Consider the following 16,132-nt stretch of genomic DNA (forward strand, 5'->3'; position numbering starts at 1 on the left):
TTGTACCTAATCACCTCAAATGATACATGCTGATATCACCTTCAAGTCTCCAGCTACTGATCTACTTTTTACCTACCTCAAATCACTTCTAAAGCCTTTCAGTGCTTCCTCTGTTAACAAGTTATTATTTAGGTATCTATTCCTATATATTTTGCAGCTACAATTCACTCTTGACATTATCCCAACCATTTTTATAACTGTATTCCAATCAATTTACCTACCTAAACAGTTCAGGTGCCTTGGGGGATTGAATTACACCCACTGATCATAACCTTTGTCCAATCCAAACTGTGTAGATCCTTCAGCATTTGAGGGATTTAAACAAATCTCAGCAAGTAAGCATGTTAAGGGGTGGAAGTCTTTATTTTTCTTTCTGTCAACTAGATACCAAAGATAGAAGTTTGATGTTGACATAATAGAATTACCATGAGTATTTCAAGACTGCAAGTGGAAAGAAAGTTTACTAGGAACTAGGCTTCCAATTTAGACAGGTCAGTGAAGGATAATAACATTTTGTACAGTAGAAGGGACAATAAAACACGAAAGGCAGCAACTGGCAAGCATGGCAGCAAGGACAGGTCACTCTTCCAATGCGAACTAAGCACTGGACCTCATACACGTTCTAAACGCAACCATCAGTAAGATCTACTATGTAGCAGACAGGAAGGAATACATAGGATAGTGAAATACAGGAACTGTGAACAGCAAAGGTTAGTTAGAAGATGCCAGTTATTAAGCAGATTTACAGTTGTGGTAGTTTGGTCTAGGCCTTCCTTGGTGACCAGTTTGTAACCAAGGAAGGGTCCAGATTTACCCAGTATTCCCTACGATTTTTACGTAAGACAGACTATAAGAAGAAAGGAGGAGAGGCCTTCGCTCTCTTTCCTTCCGGCGGCTTGGAGGTGCAGGTTCCCTGCTGTTGAGTCTGTCGTGTTGGGGAGCGAGGCCTGGTAAGGTCTTGTCGACCTTGGGAGACGGAGGTTGCCGGCAATCGTTCCAGAGCGACTCTCAGTTGTCCCAAGGAGAGTAGTGAGATATTTCTTTGCTAACTCTTTTAGTTGTTAGATATTGGGCTACTAATCGGGATATATATATATATCTTTTATTTTGGTTTTGTTCCTTTTTTTTCCCTTCCCCCTTCCCGTTCCCTTGTGAAATTGTATATATATTTCAATTGTATATACCTGTAACGTAAGTGTAAATATATTTATATATATATATTGCTTTATCTCTCTCTCTCGTTTCGTGTTTTCTTGGTTGTTTTTCTCCCTCTTCTTCCTGAGGTTTGGGGAGGGGACGGGACTTCTTGTGGTAAGGTTTGGAGACTTGGCAGGGAGCCAGCTTCAAACCATATCAACAGTGTAGTAAAAATAGCAAACAAATTAAAAAAAAAAAAAAGACAACAAACATCATGACCTAAAAGGACAACGTGATTCTTTTGTGGATTTTTAAAGGACTTGAAATGGATACAGATTTTGGAATACGCTATATATGCTTTAAAAAAAATAAATAACATCTAAAGTATCATGATGTGAAATACAGCCCAAAGAACCATTCACATATTGAGACCTTGAATACATCTTTCCAGCTGTAATTCATTGGGTTTCTGATATGTACCTGGGAAAACAAGGAAAGTATCTGTAATTGCTTGCAATCAGTAACCTTGCCCAAACGCTCACACACATCACACACACACACCACACACTCCCGAGGTGGGGTGGGGGGAAGAGAGGAGAATCAAAGGGGAAAAAAAGTAAACTTCATGTGTTGAGGTAAGAACTGTTTATTAACTGAAACAAAATATATCATAATAAAAGTAATGAAAAGGACAGAAAGGAATAAAACCTTTGAGAAAAGAGTGATACACAGCTGCTCACCACACACTGCTTCCAAATCATGCGGAGACGGAATGTCACGTGCTCAGCTTCAGGTGTTTGGCTGCACGGATCTGCTCCGTGATGGCAGTGGCTGCTCTCTCCTTACCCATTGCCAGGGCAGCACTCCACATCTCAGTAGAACACTTTAAGTCACACCCAAACCTCCTCAGCCTTCCTTCTGCAGAACACCCAACAGTAAGTTCTCTTCTTCACTAGATATTGAAAGGCTTTAAAGTCAGAGACTTTTATTGTCTTTGATGCTAGCACTTCAGATGATCACAACCTTTGGACCAGCATTCTTTTTGAAACATCCGTCTCCAAATTGAACCGCGGTACATTTGAGAACAGATGTTGGATGGAAAGTAGACTACTTCCTACTAGAGCACGATTGCTACGCAGGGCTATGTTTTAGCATAGTGCATCCCTTCAGAAACACAACTAAATATCATCTTAGTATCTCCTTTACTGATGCAGAATACTGAAGTGTCTCCTCCAGAACAGTTTCAAACCTTGGATGTACGTGTATCTTCTGTTTTTATTTAAGTAGCAAAATATAACAATTAAAAAAATCCACTTAGAAGAGTTGATACTTGCAAATAGATCCATCTGCAAGGCTTTACTGCAGAAATATATTTTCTTTTCAACTTGTAAAATAGGGATTGGAATTTTGTCTGGCTTTGGTTATTGGTTTATTTGGTAATTTGGTTTGTTGCTATTTTTGGTTACTGCATAATTATATCAGGGTCACTTTGGTTTTCAGAATACTTATCTTCTGACTAAGTATACTTTTAATAGCACTACTACCATGCAGGAAGTGTTTTCAAATGAATGATTTACATATTCTTAGTGATTCTGCCTTTCTAATCTCAAAGAGCTCTGTAATCAAGCAAAAAGTGATTCTTACTGAATTTACAAAGCAGTAAGAGCTCAAAGCTTCTCGGTGTCCAACAGCTCACAAGGAGGATTCTCATTTTGTTTTTTTCCACATTATCAACTTCAAAATATTCAGCTTTCAAAGAAAACTCAAAATGGCCAAAATGTGTGAAGTATGAAAATAAATCGCCATTTTCTTCAAATAGCAATGACAGCATTCATTTCAATCCTTTGCTAGTTACTTGCAACTGTATGCTATAGTTTGTATTTGTACATTTTTCTGTTATGTATTTTACTACAGTTCTCCTGACTAAGAAAAGGGAAGAAAATATAGTTTAAAGAAATTTGTAGTACTATTAATCAAGAGAGGTCATCATGGCTGGGCTTCGCGAACGAAGATTTGGGAAGGGCTCTACCCACGTTTGTTGCAAGCGCATTGAATCAAGAGAGGTAAACTCACAATAATGAAGTAAGCCAATGAAGAACAAAGGCTTTGCCCCATACCCTTATGTTTCTTGCACTTCAGTTTAAGAATTTTCATTCAGAGAATGTGTGGCTATATTCTCTTCCTTGTAACAGAGACTTATTTTTTTTAATTTTGTGCTTGAATTCCTAAAAATAAGCTTGTTTTGCTAATGTAGCAATCCTTTGTAGGATATGTGAACAAACAGCCCATTGCTACCATAACAGATTTCAAAGCCCAGGTAAAGATCAAAAAGGAAGAGCTAGAAGTTTGATGGTTTGATGTCTACACGACCAGGGTTAGAGTTGAATCAGAAATCACATTCTCCCTTGGCTGGGAAACACCACCTGCATTCAGTGCCTTGACAACCTCATTCTTCTCCCAGCTGTTTCACTTAGGAACATGCATCTCATTGCAGGTCTGACAGAGTTTCATTTCTGTCGAAAGGTTCTGTCATGTCCGTTGAGGGACTTCCAACTCAGGTATTCGGGAATGCAAAATTAGAGGACAGCTACCATTTCCAACGACACTTCAAAACCCTAAAGTCAAGTTTCTTAACCATCTAATACATCCAGTGGACTTCCACACACCAGGAGGGGTGATGCCAGGAGCTTAACCAACAGTAGAAACCAAGCCCATGGTTGTTTGTCACTCCTTGTTCCTTGGGCCTGGGACAACCATCACCCTGCAGGACCCAGGCATGGAGCCTTTGCCCAGGGTGAATTTCTACAACTCCTTTGAATATAAGATATCCAAAGGAGTCAAAGGCTTGGTATTTTACACAAAGCAGTCCCTAAATAAACTAAGGAATACTTCAAGGAAGATAAAAGGAACAGTGAACCTGGTGGATCCTCTTCTAACAACATATGATATGTTTTATTTTTAAAGCCTGGTATTGCACTACCCCGTGCAAGTTATGGCCCATAAAAACACTCTCTATATAAGAAACCAACATTTTACAGTTAGTCCAAAATCTTAACAGTAATCAAACAGTCTTTAGTCCAGTCACAGTCTTAAGAGTCTAAATCATTCCATTATTGTAGAGAAAATAAAACCTCTAACACAATATAAATAAAACCTCTAAAGCCTTTTTGAGATCCAGCTACAATAATCCAGTTACGGCTGCTGCATAGAGACAGAGAGACCTGCTGCCTTAGAGACATTGCTGCTCTAAAGAAGGGATCTGTTCTTCTTCCCTCCTGGACTTTTATTTGGAGGTGAGAAGAGATCTGATCCGTTGAAAATACTTATGTCATGGTAGACATAGTTGAGATTGTGTGTATAATGTATTATAATATTTATGTGTAATGTATTATAATATTTATTTGTACAGTCATTGTAATATATTCCCTTTCCCCCATTCTGAGTCTCGTGTTTTGTCTGGAAAAAACACATCTTATACTAGGTTGAGATGGGGGAGGGGGCTTTGACTAGAGAATTAGATTTTTGAGGCTCTCAAACCATGACACATAATACGACTACTTAGTCATACACTAGATACTCATATACTCCCTTGTGTCTATCTTCCCTTTCTCTAGTGTTGCACATGCCTTTCCATTGCCCCTTCGGGTCCTGAGACCAAAAGCACACAGTCAGGGTCCCAAATAATTTATCAGGAGTTGGTGGATGCTGATGGTGGGGACTGTTCTGTCTTCTCTCTAGAGTCCACCTGGTGTAACACAACACATTTCCAAAAGCATTCTACTTGCTGTTCTTTCTTCATTGTCCGCAAATTCCACACTATAGCCAAATAATTATTTATATATAATGTGTGTTTACTGATACTGTATATTTGTTATTTCTTCTCTTATCCCTAAAAACTTGTTTTGTACAACACTTTAGGTTGTATTTGTTTAAGGATGGGCACCTAAAATTATATATTAATTAATTCTAAAAATAAATACTTATTATTTACTAGCCACTAACCACAGAAATATATCAGAATCATTATAAACTATAGGCAGTAGAGCACACAACTACACAAAGTCAGTCATTTGACAGATGCTGTTACAGTTGAAACGAAGCTTCAGGTGGGACAAGGCAAACTCAGAAAACTAAAGCTCAGTGAGTCGTCATGCTAAGGCCTTGCAGAATTAATACAAGTTACTAGCAGTGACAATACCATGTTTGTGTGGTTACAGGGCTATACTGGCAGCTGGGTCACTCTCCAGGGAGGGTGTAATATTGCCTTGAAACTCCTTAGGCATCAGGTAAAATAAAATTAACATCTTTTAAATCCCTGGGAGAGTACTCTAATAGCATGATAGAAAACACCAGTTCTGCTTAGAGCTTCCACCCGCTGCACAGTGGTCACTGCTGGACTGAAAGCAGTTTGTGTGTTAGGTGACAATGGGTGGAATTTAGGTAATCCAAAGCTGCATTCAGACAGCTGTTTAGCTTAGCAAGACACAGGAGGCTCCAGCCACACTCAGACATTGAAGAAACTTTAAAAAGAATATACACTAATAAGCTTTTAGATTCTTCATGATGAGACAGTTGTAGAGTATCGCCTTTTTTGATTATTTTCTTACATACAGGTGTCTAAACTCTGTTTATGCTCTATTTCAAGCACGAAACCCAGCTCTCTAAATCTAGTATCAAGGTACAAATGAGGAAGCTGATTTTCCTCAGCTGCTCATATAGAAGAGACAGACTACCTCCTCCAGAGGGTAATTTTGATCATAAGAAACTCACTTAATTACCATCCAAATACAGCTAAAAAGAAAATACCAAAAGTTTTTGCTTTGCAAATTATTTATTAAGAAGATACATAGATAATCAACCACAAAATGGGACAAAAATATCTGAACATTTTGAAGAAAACCAAAAAAAAGGTAAATCAGACAAAAATCACCTAATAATTGGGAAGGAACTTTCATTTCCCATCCTTAAAACATGCCATATAAAACAGCCTCTTAAAGCAGTGAAAATAGGTACTGGATGCAATTACAGCTTCAATATCTATCTTTCTTTTTTCAGTCTATTCAAAAAATGTCTGTGTATTCCAGGTAGTGAAGTGCATATCCCTTAGTATAGAGACAAATCCAGCTAGAGGAGGGAAAGAATGAAAGAAAGAAAAAAATAATACAAATAACACCCAAGTAATACAGCTGCTTAGTCTTCAGTGAAGTAGGCTTCCAGTCCCTCCAGTTCTGTATCAGCTGTTGTATCTGAAGAGGTGGGAGTCGAATTCAAATTCACGCTTTCCTGATTATTATTTTTTTGTTGAGAGTTTCCTGAAGTACTTAATTCCTTCTTTGGTTCTCTACCACCACTTAATAGCCTTTGACTCTCTGTAAAATACTGATTAGGATGATTCAAAGAAAACCCAATGTCATCAACCTGCACATAAAAAGAAATAAACATCAAGTTATTATATTTATTTCTAAGAGTCATCTTTTTCATATTCAAGAACAAATTAATTAACAATTTTTAAAGTTCCAATTTTGTTGAAGAAAAAGACAACAGTTTCTAAATACTGTCTCAGTAAATACTAGAGTGACACAGATCTAGTTTCATCACAAATTTTCTTCCTTCATGAAATAAAATAATTTCTTTGGCATATTCAAACATTATTTCACACTGTCATTGCTGTAGTAAAGAAAAGTAACACCCCAAAACATCTAAACCAATGTATGTAAAATGGCATCTCTTTAGAGATGTAGGATAATTGAAGTTACACCTTGAAACAGAATTTCCTGACGCAAAAAGGGGAGTCAGACAAGTCTAGAGTCCAAGTAGCAGTAGAGAATACTACTAGAAGTTGTGACAACTTCACAATATAAATCTAGATCTCAATTATCAGTGTGAAACTGTGAATGGAAACAGGTAGCTTCACCTCCTTCTGTTTTCCCCAGTAGCCACAAAGGCAATATTTACAAGCAGCAGGCTAAGACAGACACTCAACAGATCAAGCCTAGCTCTGTTCCATCAGTGCCAACATCAGCATCCCAAAACTAGAAGCACAACAAAGAACATTTAGTCTTCAGTGAAAAAAAATATAGAAAATTATTATAAGGTGCGGCATATTTGTATTTCTCCTATATATCTAGCAGGTACCTTTTTTCAGCTCTGCAATTATTTGATAAATGAATATTCAATTTCAAATCAACGAAGCTTTCAGCTTTGAAAGTAAGCTCTTCTACCACAAACCACAGTTATAATCTTTGTGCCTCTTTTGGGGGGCTCAGAAGTCAGAAATGCTCACTTTAAATAAAAGGTGCTTCCACCTTCTATTCAGGCAATCTGCACCTTTTATCCACCTGTCAGTTCATGTGAATTCTAAGAACATTTTGAGAAAAATACTGCTCTTAAAATACATTGGAAACTTTACCAAACATGGAATACAAGAAAAAATGGAAGACTAAGAGTCATATACCAGTAAATTTCTGCTCCAACTATATTCCCTTTTTCGCAGCAGGGAGGGGCCAATTCAAGCATAACAAGCAACTCTGCACACACAGAGTCTCCTGAGGACATACAGTGTGGCTAATTTAATATGCCAAACCCCATCAATTTAAATTTCAGCCTCTTGTGAATAATCATAAAGCAGAGGATCAGTGTGTACTCTAAATGGAACCCTGATTAAATGCATTACCACTGCCTAGCTTAGCTCCATTAGAAAATGGTGGCGTGGATAACAAAATCTAATTTAGACATGAATTAGAAACTGTAGTCAGTGACCTTGCTTGAAAAATCTTAAAAGTCAGTAACAGTCCTAGCACTCCAATTTGGTACTCTAAGGCATAAAGAAAAAAAAAAAAAACCAAAACCCAGAGCCATCATTGAACTTCATTTTTCATTTCAGTCTTATCTGGATGAGTTTCATCCAGACAGCTTTCATCCATGCTCCAGTTTTCATTACGTGGAAACTAAATTACTTCTTTATACCAAAAAGGCTTAAGAAGAAGTGATATAGTGCAAAACTAGCTTTTCTAGAAGAAGCTCTTAATTAGCTCTGGTTTTTTTTATCCTTAAAATCTCAGTTTTCTTCAGATCAATTTAAGAGTCACTTTGTAACTCTAAATTTTATTCTAAACTCCTCACTCCCAAAAAAATTGGAATAAGCTGTAGAAGCAGTTCATTGTATGAATGGGAGCCTACAATCCTGTTTTCAGAGGTGATTGATGGTATTTGGCTAAAAGCTACTTACAGGTTGTTAGTTAATATTGTTCTATGAGTCCATGTACCATTTCTCCTTTTCAAACCTGAATACTACTGGATGAAGCTTATACAACTCTTAATTAAAAAAATTCTGTGCAAACTATCACATTTTTCAAGTGCCTGAAGAGAGAAAGGTGAAGATTTGTTCATATCATCATCTTCATTTGTGATACAGAAACAATTCTGTTCTCTGTAATTTTCAACCAGGTTCAGTGAGTATTTCTCTGAATAAAAATATTCTGCTCTGGCTGGAAATTTACAAGAACTCTGAACACAAAAATGGAGGCTTTTTATGTTAGATTCCTCATGTTTTTACTTTATCTAAGTTTTACAATATTTTTAGGTAATGTAGATCAAAGTATATAAATTTTAAAAGCCTTGTCATTAACTTAGTTGTATGTTAGCTGAAACTTACTACCAGAAATAGATTTCTCTAACAGCTTTGTCCATTCACACCTGTAAATCTACCTAGAATCCATTATACCCAAAGAAAAATGTATTTTCTGTGCAGTTAAAAATTTAAGCTCATAACATGTATTGACCCAAGCAAAAGGACGTATCACTTCATACAGAACTGTATAACCCATCTAGTGGGCGATATTAACGTGGATTCAGCACATGTTGCACACACTGGCTTTCACACAAACTCCACTTTTGTATTTCTCCTGTAGCAAATATTGTTTTGAAAAACTTAAAGTATCCCTGGGTTTTAATCAAGAACTTAAAAAATGACAGCTGATAATGCTACAGGTGATATTACAGAAAAATCACACTTATGGTGCTACAACTTTTCTTTCTCACACTTATTAAAATAGTCAACAAATTGCATACTCATACACTAGTTCCTGCCTGAAGACAACGCACTGGACCACACAGATGATGGCTGCTTTTGTTCTGTGGTTGCAAAATTGTGAAAACAAAGATCAAGAGAGGTGTAGCATTGAAGTTAATAAGTCTAGGTTACACAGAATACAAAGAAAATCAGCTTTTTCGTAACCTGTGCTGTTTGAACCGTAGCACCAAAGCGTAAAGACAACTCTCATCACCAGCCTCCCAAAAAATATACCCAAACATTTTCACTCTAGTCCAGCTGTATTTTTTAGTACAGTCTCAGTGCCAAGGACTAGACTACAGAAGCTGACCCTGTGAACTTAGAAAAATATAATCTTATCAAGTCTCCACTAAAAAGTCATTCATACTTGATCTAACCCACATACACACCATAACTTTCAAGAATAACAGGTAACACTAACAGCTCTACTCAACATATATCAAACAGTTTCTTGGTAAAATTTTTACATAATTGAAGTTAAAATTCTCCGTGTGAGCCAGTCCATTATTTCTATGAAAATTTTACTTAAGATTGTTCCCCTACTCAAAGAAATAATCAATGTTAGGCTAATTGATTCTTCTGAAGCTTCTTTCACTGAAAAACTCTGCTAGTGATATACAGGAAAGCAAAGGTCAGAGACACATTTTTAACTACCCCATAAAATATAAAAAATTAATAAAGCATACAGTTGTAGGATAGAAAAATCACTCCAAGCAGGCCGGTAACAAGTTGAGCAGCTAAATTCTCTTAATAAAAAGCACGTGCCATGCAAACTACGGGAAGTGTCTTTCTCTGTATTCTGCTTTCTCTCATTGAAATAAGACATTTATTAACAGCAAAGCAGAAAGATGATTCTTCATGCAAGCAGCAAAGACAGATATTTATATTACCACAAGACTGATAAAAAATAATGCTGTTCTGGAATTGCCATAGAAGAATGGAAAGACAGTTTTCCTAAAATGCACTGTGCTGATTTATCCTTCATTGAACGTTGACCTTAGAGTCTATAGTCATCTTTGGAAAATATTATTTCTACTGACTTGGGCTTACACAGGCCAAGTGTTATCTAAATTTCAAATTGTACATAATTTTGAATTTACTTCCAGATTATTAGGCTTGTTGTCACATTTCCTAAGACTAAGAGAAAGTGTTCCTCTCAAATTACAGCTGCCAAAACAATTCTGGATAGAGGTTCAGAGTATACCTTTGCTATACACTCATATACATGATTGCTGGAAATTTGTGAAGAGAAACAGTTCCATTTAAATCAAATGTGGAAACCAGGAAGAACAAAAAAGTCAACCCTAAGTGTCTCTGGGTGGGTCATCTAATCCTCATCCATATCTTTAGCAACATACATAGCAACAAACATAGCCTGCTGTCTGAAAGGGACGTTTCCATTTCTTGAGTTGTGGAGAGAACAAAGCTATAAGAAGGGCTGTGCTTCATTGCTTTTTCTTGATGAAAGGAATTTTGAACCAGTGCAAAAGCTGGTTCTTTGAATCAAGAAATCACACAGGAGATGGAGTGTGGCCATTTGCTATCTTGAAATTTTCTGGAGGATCTTACTTTAACCTTGCTTGCAATTAAGCAAATGGGAAAGCTCTGAGAATGTTCATCTTGATTTAAAAAATAATCACACATGACTACAGATGTGAAAAAATACCAAGTAAAAATTAACAATATTAACTGTGAACAGACGGGGAGATCAGCTTAAATTACACTTTTTAGATACTTTCTGTTAATTTTTTAAGGTGTATCTAAAAAACATCAAACTTGCAAAATGCATTAAAAACCATAAATTTCATTAAAAGCAGGATATTGAGAAAGTGAAATGACTTGAAATTGTTAAAATTCAACAATATTGAATATTGTTAAAATTCAACAATAATTTCCTTGAAATTGTTAAAATTCAACAATATTGAATATTGTTAAAATTCAACAATATTTTCCTTTTCAGGAAAAAAGCATAACATTTTACTACATCTTGTAATTTTGAGGGTATTAATAACATCAATAAATAAATGCAGAAAATTACAAAAGAATATTTGAAATTATTGAAAACTAACAAGGCAAGACAGATAATGGTGGATGTGCAAACTGAAAATAGTCTCTGGACTTCAAGCATGATTTCCAAGGCCTTCCTCGACAGTCAGTGATAATAGTTGAAACAAAAATTAGTAGCTACTTACCTCATGTGTCAACTCAAAGTACTTCTGACAGGCCAGTTGGTAATGCATGCCCTTCACCAACTCCAGGATCTACACAGAGGGAGAAAAACGTGACGGATTCAGAAGTAGCACACATACATCTTGTTGATCTTCCACAACAAGGTATTCCACAACAGCCTTGTACAACAGCTCATGGACACTTGCAGCACATGACATCTGTGTATTCTACTAATAACTGACAACACTTAAAAATTCCCTGGCTACATTAAAAACAAGATAAAACCAAAGGAAGGTATGCCTGGTCCTTAAAATGTAATTTCAATACTCTTAACTTCAACAATAAGTTGAATCCATATTTTAGTAATATAATTGTGATGGTTATTGTCAAAGTATCATATTGCAACATCACTTCCAAAACTGCAGACATAAATCTAGTAATTCAAGTGGTTGAAGCATGAAGCAATCAAGGACACAACTTGTATTCTTATTTTCCACATTACCAGTTCATGGAGATGAACAGTAAAATACGGTGCTCCCATCAAGAAAATTTAATGCAAATCCTTTAGACAAGTATCTGTGAGAGAGGAATGCTTTTACTTTCAATCAGATTTGTCCTTTTTGAAATGAAGTTATTTCTAGTCAAGCTCAGCAGAATATGTGAGTGAATAGGCTGTTTTGAACACCTATTAGGAAAATCATGCCATCTTTTGTAAATACAATTTGCTTTCCAATTCTACTTCAGGTAATCTCTTCTGTGCTGCATAAAGTCCCATTCTTATCACCAGAATGCAATGCTGATTGAAATATTTTAAAGTTTCATCACCTCCTCCCTCCTTTATATAATCAAAATGTATGCTCTCTCTGCTTATCAAACAGAGAAAATTGCTGGAATTAAGAGATAGCCTCAGTGGAAGGAAAAATAGTTTTCAAGAAATGTTAATTTCAAGCCCTTTCCCAAGGCTGACCTTTGTGTCAAACGCAGCAATATACAGCTTAAATCCCTGCTGTACTCATTATCGGATGCTGCCTTGTATTTATTGACAGATGTATAAATAAATTACATTTGCTGAATGGATAAAAACTGCAACACAGTGCCAGGAAAGTACTTAGCCACATTATTTCTATGTAATAGCCCAACTGATTACATTTCTATCCCTCTCACCACCTCCTGTTACACCTTCTGTAAAAGAGCAAGGCCAAGGCCAACTAGGCAATGAAGTCTGAAATCTGGCACTATCTGGGTAGATACATCTATTTCTTTTTTAAATCTTCTCTCTCCTTGAAATTGACTGAAAAAATCTTTATTTCCCAGGTACACTTTTGTTTCGCCAAGGAAATACTGTCCTACTCCCTTGAAAATCCACACAGATCTTTCTGCTGTACTACTACGAAGACGTATCTTGGAAAACAGCTGTGAGAAGAACCCATATCAGCATTCTCCAGTGAAGTTTCATAACTAGGTCTTCATGCCACTTCTCTTCCTGACATGGATAGAGTGCTCCATAGAATAGATGCCCGCCAGAACAGTCCAGAAACTTTCACCCAGTTTGTTAAATTTATCAATGTACGTGATTGCACTGGTCATCATTTTACTCCTCTTCCTTTACCCTCTCCACCACGTCACCTCCCCAGATTGAAACAGTTGGCCAATTTCAGCCAAATTTGACAAGTAGAGATGACAAAGCTAAATGTTGATTAAAAGCTGTGGTTGGGTAGAAAAGTCAGACCAACGTTTGTGGCTCATTCAGAAAAAAAAAACAAAACAGTTATAGTTTAGCTCATACTCCTTCTGAGAGACAGCCACATGGCATCAATGATAAGCCTACTATTTAGTACACATGTAAGTTTAAACCAGTCACATCAGGGGGACCAGGTCCACCTTCCATGTATATGAAAGGACTGAGGAATAAGGGGCACATCAAACATATTCAAAGAAAAACAGTTAGTAGATTAACTTGCTTTAATCAGGGATCAAGTTATTAAGAGAGGAAACAAAAAAAGTTAAAAACTGCAATAGAACAGAGGCCAGATGGAAAGGAGTCATCTGTGTGAGAGAAACTATCAATTCTCTATTAAAATAAAACAGAATTATAAGTCATAATAAGTATTATCTTTTGTACATTTGTGTACATAACGAAAGCAAGCTTAGAGTTGTTTTTCACTAGTGTTACCCAATAACAGACCTCCACTCAAAACTTAATTCACAGCAGCAATCTTTTGCCTCTACATATATTAAGATATTCACACTGCATTGCTTTATTTTGCAAGCAAAGGTACATACTCAAGGACTTTGTTAGTCCTTATGAGCCTTTTCCTTCACTGCCATCTGCAACTTGCTTTTCTGATGTTGCTCTACTGACTACTAATGAGGGTAAGATGATGTTTGGCAGCTGCATGCAGCCACCTGCTTTTATAGATCCTCAGCACTCAAAGTTAAGATGTTTCATAGCAGGATAGTTGGGGCTCTGTAATTATCCATTATTATTTTCACTTACTCAAAGTAAGTTTGGGCTTGGTGGGTTTTTTTTTAAATTGCAGAATTAACTTACATTTTTAACATGAAAATCTTTCTACTATAGATTCAGTAATGTATGACTCATTTCTAACCTTCTCTGGAGGTATTTAAAAGATGTGTAGATGTGGCACTTGGGGACATGGTTTAGTGGTGGACTTGGCAGTGTTGGGTGATGAACTCAATCTTAAAGGTCTTCTCCAACCTAAAGATTCTATCATTCTTTTTATTTCAAAGATGGCTGAAGATATGATTGGGTGCAACTGCTGGAGATTATCTGAACACATTCCACTCTTCTCTTTCAGGCCACTCTGTGACCACCTCAACATTAAATCTGGTCCCGGAACTCCCCAGTGCCTTTTGTCTCCTGGTCAGTACAGTCATCTGTCCTTTCTACTGATTTCAGGTATTCCCTGTATGTTTTAAATTGATTTTGAAGGTTTCATGTTTATAATGTATGCATGTATAGCACAATATTCTCAGATAACCTCCAGACACACCTTTCAACCTCAACCATACTGTGATTCGATAATAAAGTCTCAATAGCACCTGACTACATTTTTATTACATCCTTTTGGTGGTCAGAATATTAAATCCAAACTATAAAAAGTACATTTTCTAGTTCAACCATGTACCTTCTGTACTTTCAATTGTGTTCCATGTATAATAAATCTGTGCACATACTCTAGAAGTCTTCTGTATTCTTATAGTTTCTTATTATTAGGAACCTTAACAATGACTATAAGTATCTGAAGGGAGGGTGCCAAGGCTCTTCTCGTTATTACCAGGAACTAGAGGCAACAGGCAGAAACTGATGCACAGAAAGTTCCACCTGAAGACAAGAAAGAACTTCTTTACTGCACAGTTGACCACACACTGGAACAGAATGCCCAGAGAGATTGTGGAGTCTCCCTCACTGGAGATATTCGAGAACCATCTGGACACAATCCTGTGCCATGTGCTGCAGGATGCCCTTGCTTGAGCAGGAAGGTTGGACCAGATGAGCCACTGTGGCCCCTTCCACCCTTCTGTGATTGTGTGATTATCAGTTAGCTGTGCTTCTCACTGTGTTTCTGCATATTTTGCATTCTCTCAAGTTTTCTTTTCCTATGCTGTATTTTTGTTTTACTGTCACAAGCCCGTTCACCAGTCACTAGTCAACATTTACTTTTTTTCTTACGTAAATCAGATTTTTGAACAGTCCATTCTAATATAATTGCATACAGTTTTTTTAACATTATAATCTCACCTGGAAATAGTTAGATATAACTTCTCATTTCTAGTACTTGTTTCCACTTATCAACAATAAACTGAAGACTGGGAAATTTAGGCATTGGAAATACTGTAAATCAAATTTTTAAAATAATTAGTTTTAGCCACACCATATTAAGATGTCTCGTCATATCGAGATATTAAGCTATGTCATGTTAACACTCTACAATATTGTACCCATTGATGGTGTCAGTAACAGTAACGCCCAAGGTGTCAGTAACAGTAACGCCCCAGCACCAACAAATACACACAAAACAAGTCAGATGGGAGCTTTAACATCAGAAAAAAAAGGGTTAGATTTGGCTGGTTAAATTTGCAATTGTGTTCACTCAGCTTATACACAAAAGTAATCCTAGTGAAATCAATAAGCATATTCATACTTGAAAAATACACCAACTACAAGACAATTAAACATACATACATGTATGCCATACATGGCATACATTCTGGATGAGAAACCATTGAAAATTTTAAGGAACTTTGATGTACCAAATTTCACTGTAATAATAAAATGGGTAGTACAGAAAATTTGTCTATATTATGAATATCAATTGTTCTTGTATTTTTCTTTCTGTTTTATATATTTCCCCAAAAAATACTGACTTAATAAAAGATATCTTGCTTAAACAGTACTTGCTCTTATTTAATCAGAACTTACAAAAGCCCTACCATGAAGATGACTGGTGCTAAGGCAAAATTCTTTAGCTGCAAGAGAAAATATTTTTACAGACAGCACTGATTAAAACTTTTCTAATATTAGACCATCAGAAGGGAGAGTGTGAGGTTTTTTCCAATGTGGTGGGGTTTTTGTTGGTTTTTGAGGGGTTTGTTCGGTGTTTTGGTGTGGGGTGTTTTTTTCATTCATGGAAACATACAGCCATATCAGAGGCCCAGGCACAGACTGGCTTGTTTATTTCTAGCTCTGTGTAGATGCTCCAGTCCCGCAAAACACAAATCTGTTGGAGAATA

The 16,132-nt window shown here is 36.5% G+C and overlaps 1 protein-coding gene and 1 long non-coding RNA gene across 3 annotated transcripts in view; one reads left to right on the top strand and one right to left on the bottom strand.

Moving 5' to 3' along the window:
• The first annotated feature begins 551 nt into the window (after positions 1 to 551).
• Positions 552 to 14,723, top strand: LOC108507138. Its single transcript, XR_001877973.1, has 4 exons — positions 552 to 710; positions 12,692 to 12,943; positions 14,197 to 14,261; positions 14,680 to 14,723. It is a non-coding gene; the product is annotated as an uncharacterized LOC108507138 (long non-coding RNA).
• The window catches only part of PRIM2 (primase (DNA) subunit 2), a 100,611-nt gene continuing 90,384 nt past the window's right edge, over positions 5,906 to 16,132 (bottom strand). Inside the window, exons 12-14 of one of the 2 annotated variants that reach the window (XM_017834820.1) lie at positions 11,401 to 11,469; positions 6,323 to 6,555; positions 5,906 to 6,254 (exon numbers count right to left, since the gene is read on the bottom strand). In XM_017834820.1, the coding sequence (XP_017690309.1) occupies positions 6,328 to 6,555; positions 11,401 to 11,469 (297 nt within the window). In that variant the 3' untranslated portion in view covers positions 5,906 to 6,254; positions 6,323 to 6,327. Of the gene's footprint in view, positions 6,556 to 11,400; positions 11,470 to 16,132 lie in introns of both variants that reach the window. The other variant, XM_017834819.1, reaches the window with a different exon arrangement.

The sequence above is a fragment of the Lepidothrix coronata genome, unplaced genomic scaffold, assembly GCF_001604755.1.
Source record: "Lepidothrix coronata isolate B3197 unplaced genomic scaffold, Lepidothrix_coronata-1.0 Scaffold241, whole genome shotgun sequence".
In the NCBI taxonomy this organism is placed as follows: Eukaryota; Metazoa; Chordata; class Aves; order Passeriformes; family Pipridae; genus Lepidothrix; species Lepidothrix coronata.